At 40.1% G+C, this 14,288-nt stretch overlaps 1 protein-coding gene across 1 annotated transcript; it reads right to left on the bottom strand.

The window, feature by feature from the left end:
* Nucleotides 1-77: 77 nt before the first annotated feature.
* On the bottom strand, nucleotides 78-13,381 carry acer2 (alkaline ceramidase 2). The gene is made up of 6 exons (XM_079334325.1): nucleotides 12,864-13,381; nucleotides 12,350-12,464; nucleotides 9,490-9,631; nucleotides 8,819-8,956; nucleotides 3,255-3,392; nucleotides 78-2,823 (listed from the first exon to the last, which is right to left on the bottom strand). The coding sequence occupies exons 1-6, from the start codon at nucleotides 12,975-12,977 to the stop codon at nucleotides 2,637-2,639; spliced, it is 834 nt and encodes a 277-aa protein (XP_079190451.1). The 5' UTR covers nucleotides 12,978-13,381; the 3' UTR covers nucleotides 78-2,636.
* Nucleotides 13,382-14,288: the final 907 nt, after the last annotated feature.

Here is a 14,288-nt window from a genome sequence, read left to right as displayed (position 1 = left end):
ACAGAAAGCACTCAAACAATTAACCGTAACTGCACTATCCAAACCTCATTATGTGTGTAAAAAAACAGTGATCACTCGGAGTATGAGGGGTTTTATTTCCATTAAACAAAATAGGTCTCTAAAGTTCAAAATTATTACAAATATGTGTTAACAAAAGCGATAGAATTATGAAAATAAATGTTTCTGTGCACTTTTTTTTGTATTGTAAAAAATTGATATGCACATATTTTTTTATTTCTTTTTTAATAAAAAGACAACTCATTTATATCAGGTCATAATTACACAACAGGCCATTATACAATGCTGTCCTGTTCACACAATAGGCAGACTGCCTCTCTGATTCTTTGTGAATACAATCCACCAACAGATGTATGCTTTAACGCAATGTGTCGCACTTTGTTAATAGTTTTTGGGCATTACAATAGCTTTGTTCACATCCCTCAATACTGTTCGTAAAGTTTGTCCAGAAAAAACAAACTATGATCAACAATCAACAATGTTTGACTATACAAAGCTAGTAATCATGCAACGTCGAAAATAATTCAACTTTCACTTTTGGCTTCAGTCTCTTATAAAAATATACACTTTTTTGGATTTATAAAATACTTAATGTTCCTAAAAAAATATCACTTCATTCTGTCACAAAAATATGCGTATGTCATGATCCTTCGTTGGACCCTTCATGGGCGCTTGAGTTCTTTTATCTGTTGGAGTTCCCAGAAGCCTCTGCAGGAGCACAGCCTTTAAATAATATTAGTTCAACAGCTTGAGGCAGTTTTCAAAAACATTTCAAACAATGGTTTGTGTTGGAAAAAAAAAAAAAGCTTTGGTGATCCTTGTTTATAAGGGTCAGTGTTCAGCTTTTCAACACACCGCATGTTTCCCTTTTTGTTATTCCACATACAGATTTTCTATTTCTGTCAAATGAGACCAGGTTTGAAGACCTCATCTGTCCTACCATTTAAAACCACTTTAACTTAACCCCAGTCTCATCATATCTAGTGCTACCATTACACAGCATTTCCCCTTTTTACTTTTGACACGTCACACGAGAACACTAAGCACCTACTTTTGCACGTTGTTTGATTAAGGCTTTTTGCACAGTTTTCATAAATTCATGATCTTAAGCACACACGGGTCTAGAATACTGAGCCTGGAATAAATAACCCTGAAGACACATTTATAAGTTATGACTGAATATGATGTGAGAAAAAAAAAAAAAACAGCTTTAAAAAGGACCAGTGTGCCGGTTTAAGCAGCATCGAGCTGTGAGGCGGCAGATTTCAAACGACACGAAACTTCGCCCCTCCTGAAACCGAATCTAAAGCTGCCGCAAAGCAACACAAAAAATAGAGCCAGGGGGCTGATTTATCCAGTCTGAACCACCGTAATTAAGAGCTTAGTCTGAGGCAACTTAAAAAAAAAAGAAGGTTATTTTCAGGAAATGTACACAAATGAAAACACACTTTGGAAGTGAACATTACATTTCTGCCTATAGATTCCCCCTAAATCGTTCACACTGGTCCTTAAAAGCTCCAAAACAAAAACAAGTCAATACTTCAGCACGTAGTCGTAGTTACATTCTGAAATGCTACACCGTTTGTTTAGCCAAAGGTTTTGAGAACTTAAGTTCATTTTGTGCAAAATATACATCATTTTGTCCTTGAATAGTCAATCACGATTCACTGCGGTTGATTTCACATTCTGTTCTTTTGCTATACTTTGGGTTTTGGCCAATATCAGAGTGTACCTATTCATTGAACACATTAAACTTTATACTATAAAATGAAGAATAATTGCATATAACACTGTTAGTACATAAACTATATACAGGAATATATTAAAGACATTTCTAAAACACTATCTTGAACAATCACCAACGGCATGCTGGGAAATAAAAGAGAGCGCACCAAAAACAGAAAGACACCATAGTTCCTGACATCTTAAATTAAAATGTGTCGTCAATGAGGGTCGCTTTAACAGCCTGCTTGAAATATGGATTTAAATCACATATGGCTTTATGTGAAGAAGGAAAAAAAAGAAAAGAAAAGAAGAAAAAGACCTTAGCACATGATATGCTTGTTGGATCACTGGGTATAGCTATGTTGACGAAGAGAAACAATAAGAAAATCACAGTTTATGATCCAGTGCTTTTACATGTCTACATGATGGCCTAACTGCACCTATAAGATGCTATACTCCCGTTGATAAAAGCATTACATCGCTTTATAAAGAGCTTTTCTAAATTACTTTAAAATATCCAAAAAAAACCTGTTGTTTCAAACTAACACCTACATTATCGCCTATAGAAAGCCTGAGGAGAGGTCTGTAACACTGTAAAGGTTTCTTGGCTTTGACACCGTTTTGGATTTGAGCGTCACCTTCCTTTACGTGAGAATCGTGTGTGACCTGTTCTATTGTTTGCCAGAGTTGAATACACACTGCTGTGTAGTTGAAACAGTTCACAGAGGATACACGGTTGGCTAAAATGTGCGTCACATACGCCACCCAAACACTGAAGGAGAGCACCGGGGGGGGGGGGGGAGAGATGCTACCCGACTCACTGCAGCTGTATCTCGTTGTTTGATACAATCCTGACGGGACGTTTTATAGCACGGACTCGGCTTACGTCACCATTAAGTCACCTTGATTGTAGACTTTTTGTGGACGCAGAGGAAGGAAACGTAGGGCACGCCAATAAAAGCCCATTTCTCGTTGGGCCAGAACATGATGACGGGTCCTCGCTCTGGGGCCTCGGTCGCCACGTCAAAGTAGGCGAAGCAAACGCACCCCAAGTAGGAAGCCAGACAAATGAGGATGTGCCTGTGAGACCAAGAAGAGGGAGAATTAAACACCTCAGACACAGTCCAATCAATATATCAAAGTGCTTACAGATGTGGTAGAGTAATAATGCAGTCATCAAAAGAGGGAGATGAACAGTGTCGGCAGTTCAGTAACAGTCCGTTTCTTTTAGCTTAACTCAAAACAACCTGTTTTTATTTTTTTATTGAAATCAAAGTGTTTTTCTGGTATTGTGTAAAGAATCCTTTAATGAGTTGAATTATTCTTGCTTCTTGTGCAGCAGTCCCTGTTCGTTCTTTTTTACAAGTTGATTTCTTTAGAGGATAGATTTTCCTTATTCAAATAAAACTTCATTTTAAACAACAACAACAACAAAAAAAGATTGGAGGAGATCAGGTAAGAGCAGAAGTTTGGAGATAATCCGGACTCTTCTGAGTTGTGGTTAAACTCACCATGCACAGTGCAGGTAGGGGAAGTTGAAGGAAGACCACATTTCACAGAATATTCTGTCGCTGATCCAGCAGAGCAGAGCGAGTGCCCACCAGAACCCTGAGACCACACCCAGCTTAAACACTCGAGGGTTTTCACACCTGCAGGCCGAACGAGAGCAGTGAGAAATGTGTGCAGCACTACAGGAACACCACGAGTGAACCCAAGCTGGCGTCTGACCCACCATGCTGTTCACGCTTACATAGGGCTCAAAACACAAGACATCTTAATGACATTGTTTTCAGGGCAACACAATAAATCATTTACATTGTCATGTGAAAAATGTGCATTAAACACTCGGCCAAAAATGCAATGATAAAAACATTTCATGTAACACAAGTTTGGCATTCACAGCACAAAGCACAGATTTAACCTCTCAGTCTGAGCGCCACTCGTTCGCACCGTGTGGCAGGTCAGATGAAGACCCAGCTCTTTCCCGGCAACCATCGGAACAGCTCATGTCAATTTTGTAACCACTGCAAAGCTATCGAGCATGACGGCAGTGGAAGGTGGAGGAGAGCGAAATGTGGGCGATAAAGAGCTTGCTGTGAATTTGGATTCAGGAGAGAGGGAAACAGCAGACGACGTCACAGCTAATGTGCACACTCTCATATTCCTGAAAATATTGCACAACGTAACACCATTGCAGTATCAGACACTGTGTTTGCACAATAAGACATCTCCCACGGGGCCATATCTCATCCAGTTATCCATGCTGAGCATGCAGGACGTGCACCGTCTATATCTGATGGAAGCACTGGACTTTGTATTGGTGGGAGTATCATTCAGCTGGCTCTGATGTTCTATCATGATTTTACTGACTATGGTGTCCACTTTAGCCAGAGTGATTTTGTATTACGATGGAGATTTCCACATTTATTTTTCACATTTATCTTTCATGAAAGGGGAGAACCTTCTCTTTATAAGACCTGGCAACCAAATTCAAAGTATTCTAGAGAACTTCTCTGCAAAAATATACTTCTAGTCTGCCCAGCAGTGACCTACAGAGCCACTTCCTAAATTCAGACCGCTGCTCAACTATTCTTAGTCTTGTCCTCGTTTCGACAGACCAGTCTCAGCCCTGCTGCAGACTGAGGCAAACAGAGACAAGGGACATGGAAGCCTGACTCAACTGTGATGCAACTGTTTAGTCACTGCCATATTGTTTGTCACCGTCCCTAAAGACAGAGCTTTTGATAAGGTCATGCTAGTTCCTGAAGCTTTCATTTGCGTAAGCATCGTGTTTTCAAGAGACAGGAATGTTTGGACGGACATTTTTCCAGAAAGCACGACGAGGCAGTAAGTTTGAAGTAAACAACAAACAACAGCCAAGTCCTAAAAAAAAAAAAAAAATACTGAGTGATGGTTTAAAGTGAAGCCCTGACAAATGAGCACATCCACATTCATGTTGGCTATTGATCAGTTGTTGGAAAGTATTGATTAACGTAGCCGTGAGGCTAAAATGTCGTGCAACAGTAGCACTGGTAGAGAGAGTCAAGATGGCAGAGATTTGTTGTCAGAATTCAGAGCAAATACTAAAAGAGTACGAGTGAGAGGAAGAAAACAAAAAATGGTCTCGAGAACAGACTAACATTTTAGGAGAAGGATTTCTATTCAAAACTTAACAGGCTTTCTTTTATTTAGATGATTTAAAACTCAAACAGACAAAGTGTCATGACGATAGAAAGCACAGTAACAGACAATGATCTGACAATGACAATGAACAGTCTGTAATCAATATTGTATAGCACTATAGTATAGCAGTGTTTGTCTATTATTTTCACATGGGAGAACATCTTGACAGTGACTCATCAGGTACAGCAGTAATCAGGCTAAATGCTCGCTAACCAACCTTATAGGATACAACAGTTGGATACAACCAATCCCCTTTCCTACATACAGCCATACAGCCGGATGTCTGCAGGGGTGCTGAGCCTATCCCTATGTGAGATAAGAAACATGACATGAAGCCAGGTCTTCTCCATGCAGACGGAGCAGCAGACCAGAGTGTCGGGAAGTTTGACTGTTGAAGGCAGAGATAAGTGGAGGCAAGGCCGGTCTGTGCATCTGGGGAGAAGCATCGTTAGAAGCTTCTGTCACTCCTGGGAAAAGAGAGGAAGAGGCTCCACACGGCCTGATGCATATCAAGGACAGCAGAGTGCTCCTTGTAAGGGTTCAACTGTCAAATACTAAATCATATCAAACTGGATTAGTGCGAAGACATTATACGCAGATGTGTTTGTATTTCTGTTGAGATTGTGAATGTTTTTTTTTTCTGTTATGATTTAAACAAATCAGAAGCTATCAGAATAGATAAACGTTTGTTACAAATCAAATCCTCTTTTCATGGATTTTATGTGATCTGGGAAAACGCAAACAAGTCTGACAAGACAGGAAGCACTGATCTCCCCACTTGTAAACAAAGCAGATTAAGTAAATCGAGCTAACATCCACAATAATTCCTCACTCTGTAGTAATAAAAACAATGTTTAAACAGGGAGTCGGTCTGTAGATTTGATAAACTGTACACACATAGCACAATAGACAATAAGGGGTATCAATTGTATCTTTAAACTTAGTTACTTGTTTTTGCTTTCGTTATTCTTTTCTTTTTCTTTTGGCCATTTTTGCCTTCAGCAGATAAGACAGCCGAAGAGAGACAGGAAATGCCGTGAGGAGAGACTCTGGGACGACATGCAGCAAAGAAGCCGGGGCCGGACCCAAAACCCACAGCCGCTGCGGCGAGGACCACAGCCTCGGGAACATGGAGCGTGCGACACAACCACTAGACCATCCGGCGCCCCTGTTACCCTTTTCTTTGAGCTAACTATCTATTGGTAACAGAACCGGCAGTAACCATGGCGATGGGAGGGAGATTACATACACTCTAAAGTAATACAAAACATTTTTCTTGCTGAATAAATCGATGATGATTTTCGAGCTGGTTCTGCAGCTAAGACAGTCTAAGACGTGGTTAAAGAACATGTTGAGTAAACTGTTGTTAATCAGACGGAGACAGGATGGCTCAAACTAGAAAACTAAAATCTGTCAACATGCTTTAAGCTCTGATAAATCTGTAAATGTTCTTTTTCCACAGATATTTTTCATATCGAGGAAGATTAAACTAATGATAATGTAATCGATGGCATTTTGATTTGCTAATATGCACACATGAAGGTATGGATGTGTATGTGTCAGTCTTGTTGTCTGGATATGTGAATCTATTTTTTTCTGTAGGGCTGTTTTCTTTTCAAAGTCACACAGACAACAGAAGTTAATGAAAGTAAAGGACTATTCCTGTTATTAAAAAGTTGTATTTATTCTGTTTTAAATGAACATTTTAACTTGTTGTTATAGAACAACTATGAATGCTATCATTGCTTCAACCTCTCTGTTGTGTAATCCGTCATCGTTAATGGATATACCAGACATGTAGTTTTATCTCCAACTGGAAGTGGCTTGAATAGAGGCTGCGAGGGTACAGTAGATAAACGCAAACATCAACACAAAAGTCTGTCGTGTTTGAGGGCAAAAGTCCATCAGCCAGAGCCACAGGAATTCTCTCCCACTTAGCGGTCCAAAAACAAGCGGCCCCAGTAAATGACGAGCACAGTAAGTAATGTCAAGAGTTACTTAAACGTTGAACAATGGATGACTGAAGGTTGAAAGACTGACGGTGGTGAGTAAGGGATGTGGGAAACGGAAACAACAGGGAAGTTTCCTTTTACTGTGACGGAGGAAAAGCTTCGCAGATAAACGAGCGCGAGCTGCTTGTTGTGTGTTTTCAGGAACATTCTTTCACAGACTGTAATTACCCTGAAACACACAACGTGTCATCAGACAAAGCGTGGACAAGGGGTCAAAGGAGACATGTGAACGTACTGCAGTCTACAGAAAGTACATCTTAACACTGGTCTCTCCCTTTAGGTCGGTCAAAGGCTCATGATAAGAGCAGCTGTTTTAAATCTCTGATCAGATTAAGACCACAGACTCGGTCACTGATCTGAGGCTTCTACTTTAAGTGTACACACTACTTCCTTAGAGCAGGATTATTACATTCGATGATGTTCTTATTATGAAGACATATTTTACTTGCTGAGAGCCATAGTTAAGTCCTGAAAGTCAAACCAAACCAAAAGACAAAACTAACCTCTGTTTATCAGATGGAACTAATTAAATATACTCAACACATCTAATTATTTCATTTAGGCATTGAAACTTGACGACAGAATCAAATCTCTACTTTGAAGGAGCGGGGTATTTAACCCAAAGTGATTAAACATCTTGTATTAGAGGTGCTGAGGCTAACTCTTTCACTCAGGAAAATGCCTAAATGGAGCAGCAAGAAATTCAGAGGAGATCCTCAAGTTTATTTAACAGTCAGTGAAGATTCAGTCAATCATAAGTAGTTTGACACTGGTTACTCTACTTTGGAGTCATTTCCAGTTTACACTTCCTGTCAAGATTTGTATCACTAACTCAAACTGAACTGGATGTCTAGATAACAGTTTGTGTTGAATAAACTGTGCTGCTGCTGCTGCTGGCACAAACAGATGATCAAACAACACACATTCCCTAACCTTGATCCAGGACCGGCATACTCACCTGATCAAATAAATGAAGAGACAAATGACTTGCACTCAGAGTGGGAACACAATGTGTTCCTTGTGACTGTATTGAAGGTAATGTAAGATAACTTCTAAGGTGAAAGATGTTTTCTACACTTCCCTGGTTTGCATGTCCCTGAGGAAAGACACAAGCCTAAACACATGGGTCTCATTTGTGAACAAAGTTGATCTTCAAAAAGGACACGGGTTTCTGGAGCTTTTTGCACCTACAGAGACTTGTCAGCGTCAGGGGAGTCTGTTTTTTCAACAGAATTCCTGTTATAAATACCAGACCTTGATAGCCTGCTTTTGCACTACGGGCAACAGTAGAACAAACCAGCTCGTTTTCCACTCAGACACGACTTGAATCTGTTACATTTTTCATGAGCTCAGTCTGAACAGTTGATTAATACATGCAACTCTTGCTCTAGATTTACAGCTGTCAGAATTCCCTGGTCATCTTACATTTTTTGGATGAAATGTACGACACACAGCCTAACTGCGAGTACACCACAGAGCCCTTTAACTTCCCCCCTCCCCCTCCTGCCAGTTATCAACTCCAGAATTTGCTGGCTTCATTGTGAATCGTCTTGTCTACAAACCGTCACCCTTACTTGAGTGGCCTCCGTCTAAACGTCAGAACAACAACACGTTGAGTGTTGCTCCACATCAATCTGCTCTTATTACATGTAGGGTTTCTTGAGGCGCAACGTAAAACCAAAGGTGACTCGGCTTCTTTTTCTTTTTTCTTTTCAGTTCTCCTAAGCTGTGTGAAAGCATCCTGTTCAGGTTTTAGTTTCTCTTGCTTTTAAACCCCCTTACTGACAGTAAATGATCACAGTCATGTTGTAGTAGTAGGGTCTACTACATTCACCTGCCCACCACTCATCGGCTGCAATAAAAAGCCCTTTTTCACAAACCTTTTCAGCTCCGTGATGAGGAGCACGGTGCAGGGTATGCCCAGTGTCATCAGCGACAACGAGTTGACAACAGGTTTGACGAAAGCCAGGCCGGTGGTGATCCCCGACAAGATGCCGATGACCACTTTGAACCTTGACCTAAATTATGAAGCAAAAACAAGTGCACAATGTGAACAGGGTGGTGAAATGTGCGAAGGGACGCGCTAAAAATAGACACGTATAACAAGAATCCTTAAACTCTGTGACAATGAAAAGAGAAGTCAAGACATGTGATGCAGATTTTTTTTCCCAGTGTCAGCTATCTTGGACCGGCCTATTATTAAACAACGGGGTCATAGCTGTGGACACATCACATGACAAAAGAGTGGACAGCTGTTAGCTCAACACATGAAGCGCACTCCTGCCTGCCAGTTATACTGCAGGACAGACACATTTGACTTTGTTTATTGGTACATCTTTCTTCCTTCCAATATCCCTCCTTCTACTAATTTGTGTGCTCAAAGCTTCAGTCCATCCAAAATCTAAATTTAGAGATGTAGATTCAAGTTCCCTCTCAGTTCACTGATCAGTTGAGGAGGAGTTGGCTGTGCTGGAGATTTGCATAAATAAAGCTCATGCTCCCATGTCGTCCATCCAATGAACTTGGTGCAGAGTTATACTGTCAAACGTACCGATCCCTCCTGAACATCCTGGGTAGATATCTCTTGGGGAACCACATGGCAATGGCACACATGAGCACCCATAAGATGGCCAATTCATCCAGCATCTGGCCGAGGAAGCTGAGGGTGGCATGGAAATACGTGGAGCCGATACCTGAAAGACAGAGACGCCAAAAAGCGTCGATGAGCAGAGGGTGTGCGTTTGGCTCAGGGTGTTAACAGACTGGATTAAGTCTGTCGTGATGGATTATAAAATGTCTATTAGAAAAAAGAAAAAGAAAAAGAAGGGTAAAAGTCAAAGATAAATGAGTCGAGAGATGACAGCAAAAAAAACAAAAAAAAACAGCTTCTATTACGAGCAGCACTTCTGCATTTTCTGTAATCTTGTGTTAAAGTAACCAAAACAATTTAAAGATGCAAACACAAGATCACTTACAGTTCCAATGATCACCAATGTATGTTACTTTGTCCCAAAAACAAGCTTCTCGGATAACACCAATTTGTCTCCATTGCTGAACTAACAACCCCAATATAATAAACACGTGGATATTAAAGAGTTTGTTTGAGAGTGGTGTCAGCGCAGCAGGAGGTGGAGTTTGTGAAGAATGCAGCTGGAAGGACGGTTCAGTCAGTTCCCGTTTGTTATCGCGCTCCAACAGAGCGTCCTACTATCAGCACAATCTGTGTTGATAAGAGGCGCTACAGGAGAGATTCCCACATTCTCAACTAACGTCTTGTGCAGAAGTCGCCACCGCTCTCAGTCAAGACATTACGAGCGAGCCCGACGACCTGTCAGCGGACTCAAATAACACAGGAAGTCCAGACAAAACATGAAATGACTCAGCTGAAAGGTTCTCATGGAAACAGAGCACCAACACAAATCTTTGGTCGACTAATTCTTTGAACTATTCTGAACGCAGATGAACTGTTCGAGCCATTAGCATCAAGTGAAAAATGCCTGGAAAACATGACTGTGTTCCGACTTTCAAATTTACATTTACATTATTTTGTTGTTTTTTTGGTTTTTTTTTAATTCCACCAGCTTGGTATCACTGACATTAAGAACCTCTTTTCAAGACAGTCAGCAGCAAAATCATAAAGTCATCGACTGAAACACAAAGGTAGACAGACGACAATTTACAAAACACTCAAATTTGCAAATTGCAATTTCTTGTCATCTATCAAAGAAAAGAAAGATCAAGAAATAGAGTTCAGTGGATACCTTCTTCTTTTTGACTCTGAGGACGAAGTGCGTTGACACATTAGTCCTTAACTTAAATAATCTGCTTGAGTCCTATTGTTTACTTCGGCTTTTACAAAGAAGAGAATACGCTAGGCTAGGCTAGAACTCCTGCACAGCTGAGGCCACAACCAGGAGAAAAGCAGCTGGAAGTCGTTTTGTGTTTAGCACCGAAGGGGTTGTTTTTCTGCTCAAGGTCAAATGTCACCTCAACTATGGCGTCAGTGGACGAGAGATGAAACCATGTAACCCTTTGTCAGCTGTGGGGTTTTTTAACAGCTTCCAGATTGCGGAGAAACAATCCGAGCTCCTCAGCAGCATAAAATGAAACAAGAAATGTGCGAATGAATTGTTAAAAGTCCATTTGATCGCTGGAAACGCAGGACTACTCGGAATGAGACAAGATTAACACAAAGTCACATAATGAGAACAGATGACACGCTTTACATCTGACTTCTAGGTGTCTGAGTCCCGGACATGCAAATCCTTTCAAAGAGCTACAGTTGTTTTGCATCAAGCAGAAAGGTCATCCATCAGGCGTCGACGGAGGATCTGACACAACTGTGTTCATAGCAGCAGTGAGGAAACCCTGCACCATATATGTTTTTTTTTTTTTTTACGTTTTCTCGTACTGTACTGTACAGAAGCACCATTTAAGAACTGGACACTGTTTCAAATCTAAAGAAATTGAGGCAATAGGCTTATTCACCCAGTGAATGAATGAGCCCAGTCATATCATAAAGAGGCTCAAATGATTCAGGGAAAGAAAAAGCTATAACTAAGGCCACGGCTGAAGAAAACCTACACCCGAACAGGGTTTGTTGTGTTTTGTTTTGGGGTTTTTTTAAATGTCAGCCTGCAAGCGTCAGCATCTATACGACTCAAACGGACATCCTGTACTTTTCAGCTCAGTCTGTGTGGTCTCTATCACTAATGTTACCTGTTTGTTTTTTAATCATCTGCAGATTCAGTTCTCAACAAATGATAACAATATGATGTGATCATTTTTCTTGTGCAGTCCAGATCACCCAAAAACTATTATTTACTGTCAAAGAGGACCCGCACATTTACATGTTTACACGCACACAAACAAAACTGGACCAAATCAATCATTCATCAAAAACATTTGCCAATATCCATTTCTTGCCTAAGAAATGCGTTTAACATGTCAGAGAATTAAAAACACCTTAACCTCCTATGAAGCGATTGGTCATAGTTTAAAAGATATTTTAATGGTTTCAGAAAATAATATTAAAAACATCAAATATTCTCATTTCAGCAGCTGGAACAGCGACTTGTTGCTTCAGAATGAATTGAGGAAATGTTGCGTACTAATCTTTAGTCTGATGTATTTAGTCATGCCTAATTGTTGTATAGCTATTTCTGGCTTAATTAGCATGACAAGCATGTGTTTATATTCCATTGGTTTATTTGTATAAGACCTAACATGCCATATAAACACAACACAAGTTATAGCTTTCATAACAATGAGTTGATAAACTGGTGTACATTGTAGGCCTGTCTCCTGTATGAAGTGGAAGTCAAAGCTCTGAAGAAAAACCACAACACGCACGCGCACGCGCACACACGCACACGCACGCACACAATATTAATGCCAACCAGCCAACTTACCAACCACAACCAGAAGACTCCATATGAGGTAAATCCCACTGTTGAAATGTGTTGCATATTGGCGGAACAAGCACATTAATATGGGCGGCAAAACAAAAAACAAAATGTTGCTGATCTGAAATGATAAACAAAAGGAAGCTATGAGCAAAGAAATGCATCACAGTTGAACTGCAGCTTAATGACAACGTGCAGGTCAGAGGTTGTTGGGTATTTTTTTTTTGTAAAACTGTCAGGCAGTGGAAATGCAGAAAAGGGAAAAAATTGTAACCTGATGCTATCATGTAAACATCATGATGCTGAAGCTGAAAAGCAGCCAATAAGCTAAAAGTCAGTGTAATTTACTGCTACATCTAACCTCAAATAACATTAATAGCTATAACAAAAAAGCAGTGCAATACAAAGGAAACAGTGCCAGAAAAAGCTAGCTATGACTGTACATAAAAAGCTGTATTATGTAAAAAGGAGAAAGAAAAAAAAAACGAGTAAACATCATCAGCTGCAAGTCAAAACCGACCGTGTTGTAAAATTCTGCGATGGTGGGGTATATCAGGTAATTGCCCTCACACCAGTCCACCTCGGAGCTGCCGGCCTGCAACTGGTCCCAAAAAATCAGATTAACGTTACTCATGTCTGGACTAGTCCTGTCGGATGGACCGTGCACGCAGCAGCGAGACAGACAAAAACAAAAACACCAGAGGAAAGTCAAGCACCCCTCCTCGGCTCGTTTAACAAATACTAGATTTGTACGTCTGAGACCTTGCACGTACTGTACGCGCAACAACGTGCTACACTATAAAAGCCGTCGCTGAGCTGCATGTTTAAAAAGCTCTCTCCGTCTCTCCACAAAAGCCTCCTCGGCTCCTCGTCGTGACCGTGACGCTCAGCGCTGCCGTGCATTGACAGCTGCAGCTTGGGTATGTAGCCAAAGACTGTTCAAGCAGAGCGAGAGGGTTCACTCCTATCTGCCTCCTTCTTCGGTAAAATGTGCCCACAGTTGGCCTTGAAACAGGAAGTGCACTTTTTTTTCATTATCTATGATCACATGTTGCTCTGTTTCCTCCTTTGACTGGTTTATAAGTTATATAAATAGTTTTACCTATCGTAGGATTGCTAGAAAGATTAGTGCTTACTTATCCAAATTCTTCTTGGCCCCTCTTTTTGTTGGAAAAAAAAACATGTTGCCCTGTTTAACAGATCAGACGTTTGATGATCAGACATGTAGTCGGATTGAACACTATCAATTTATTTATAGTCTGTGGTGTGTGCTACACAGTAACCCACTTCTCCAGATACATCCCATAAAACCGCTTATCATAATGTTGTTATTTTTTTTAATTTACATATACTTTTTTTAAAGCGCATTGATTAAAATGTTCGTCTGTGCCAACTCAGGATTCATAATTACATCATCGTGATCTCATAATAACATAATCTTAATCTCATAATTATAACATCCTGATCTCATAATTGTGAGATCTGTATCTGAACTAGAAAAGATTTTGTAAATATGAGATTGTGAGCTTTAACTCATATTTAGTACAAGAGTTTAGTACAGTTTGTTGTATGAAACAAAATTATTAAATACTATTAAATAATGAAAATGTATTAATTGTTAGGTTGTTTTTGTTTGTTTTTTCACATGTATTTACAGTCTATGGTTCTGATCCTTTGCTACTCTTATCTCTGTATGGCACGTTTTTATTCTAGCCTGTGTGTTTGGAATCGCTGTTAATAAAGTTTACAAACATGTCTTTGTTTTTGTTGTTTTTTTTACCGTGTGTTGAGAAAATTAGATAAACAGTTGCTCTGATGCATTTTAAGTAGCCTTTGATGACATCAGCCTTGCTGTATGAGAAAGATTAGTCATGACTATGTTCCACATTTGTCTGAAGTGTGAAGGTTAATGTCTTTACGTGACAGAGCTTTTCAACTCTCTGGC

The sequence above is a fragment of the Symphodus melops genome, assembly GCF_947650265.1.
Source record: "Symphodus melops genome assembly, chromosome: 2".
In the NCBI taxonomy this organism is placed as follows: domain Eukaryota; kingdom Metazoa; phylum Chordata; class Actinopteri; order Labriformes; family Labridae; genus Symphodus; species Symphodus melops.
This window is presented reverse-complemented; position numbering and strand designations above follow the sequence as displayed.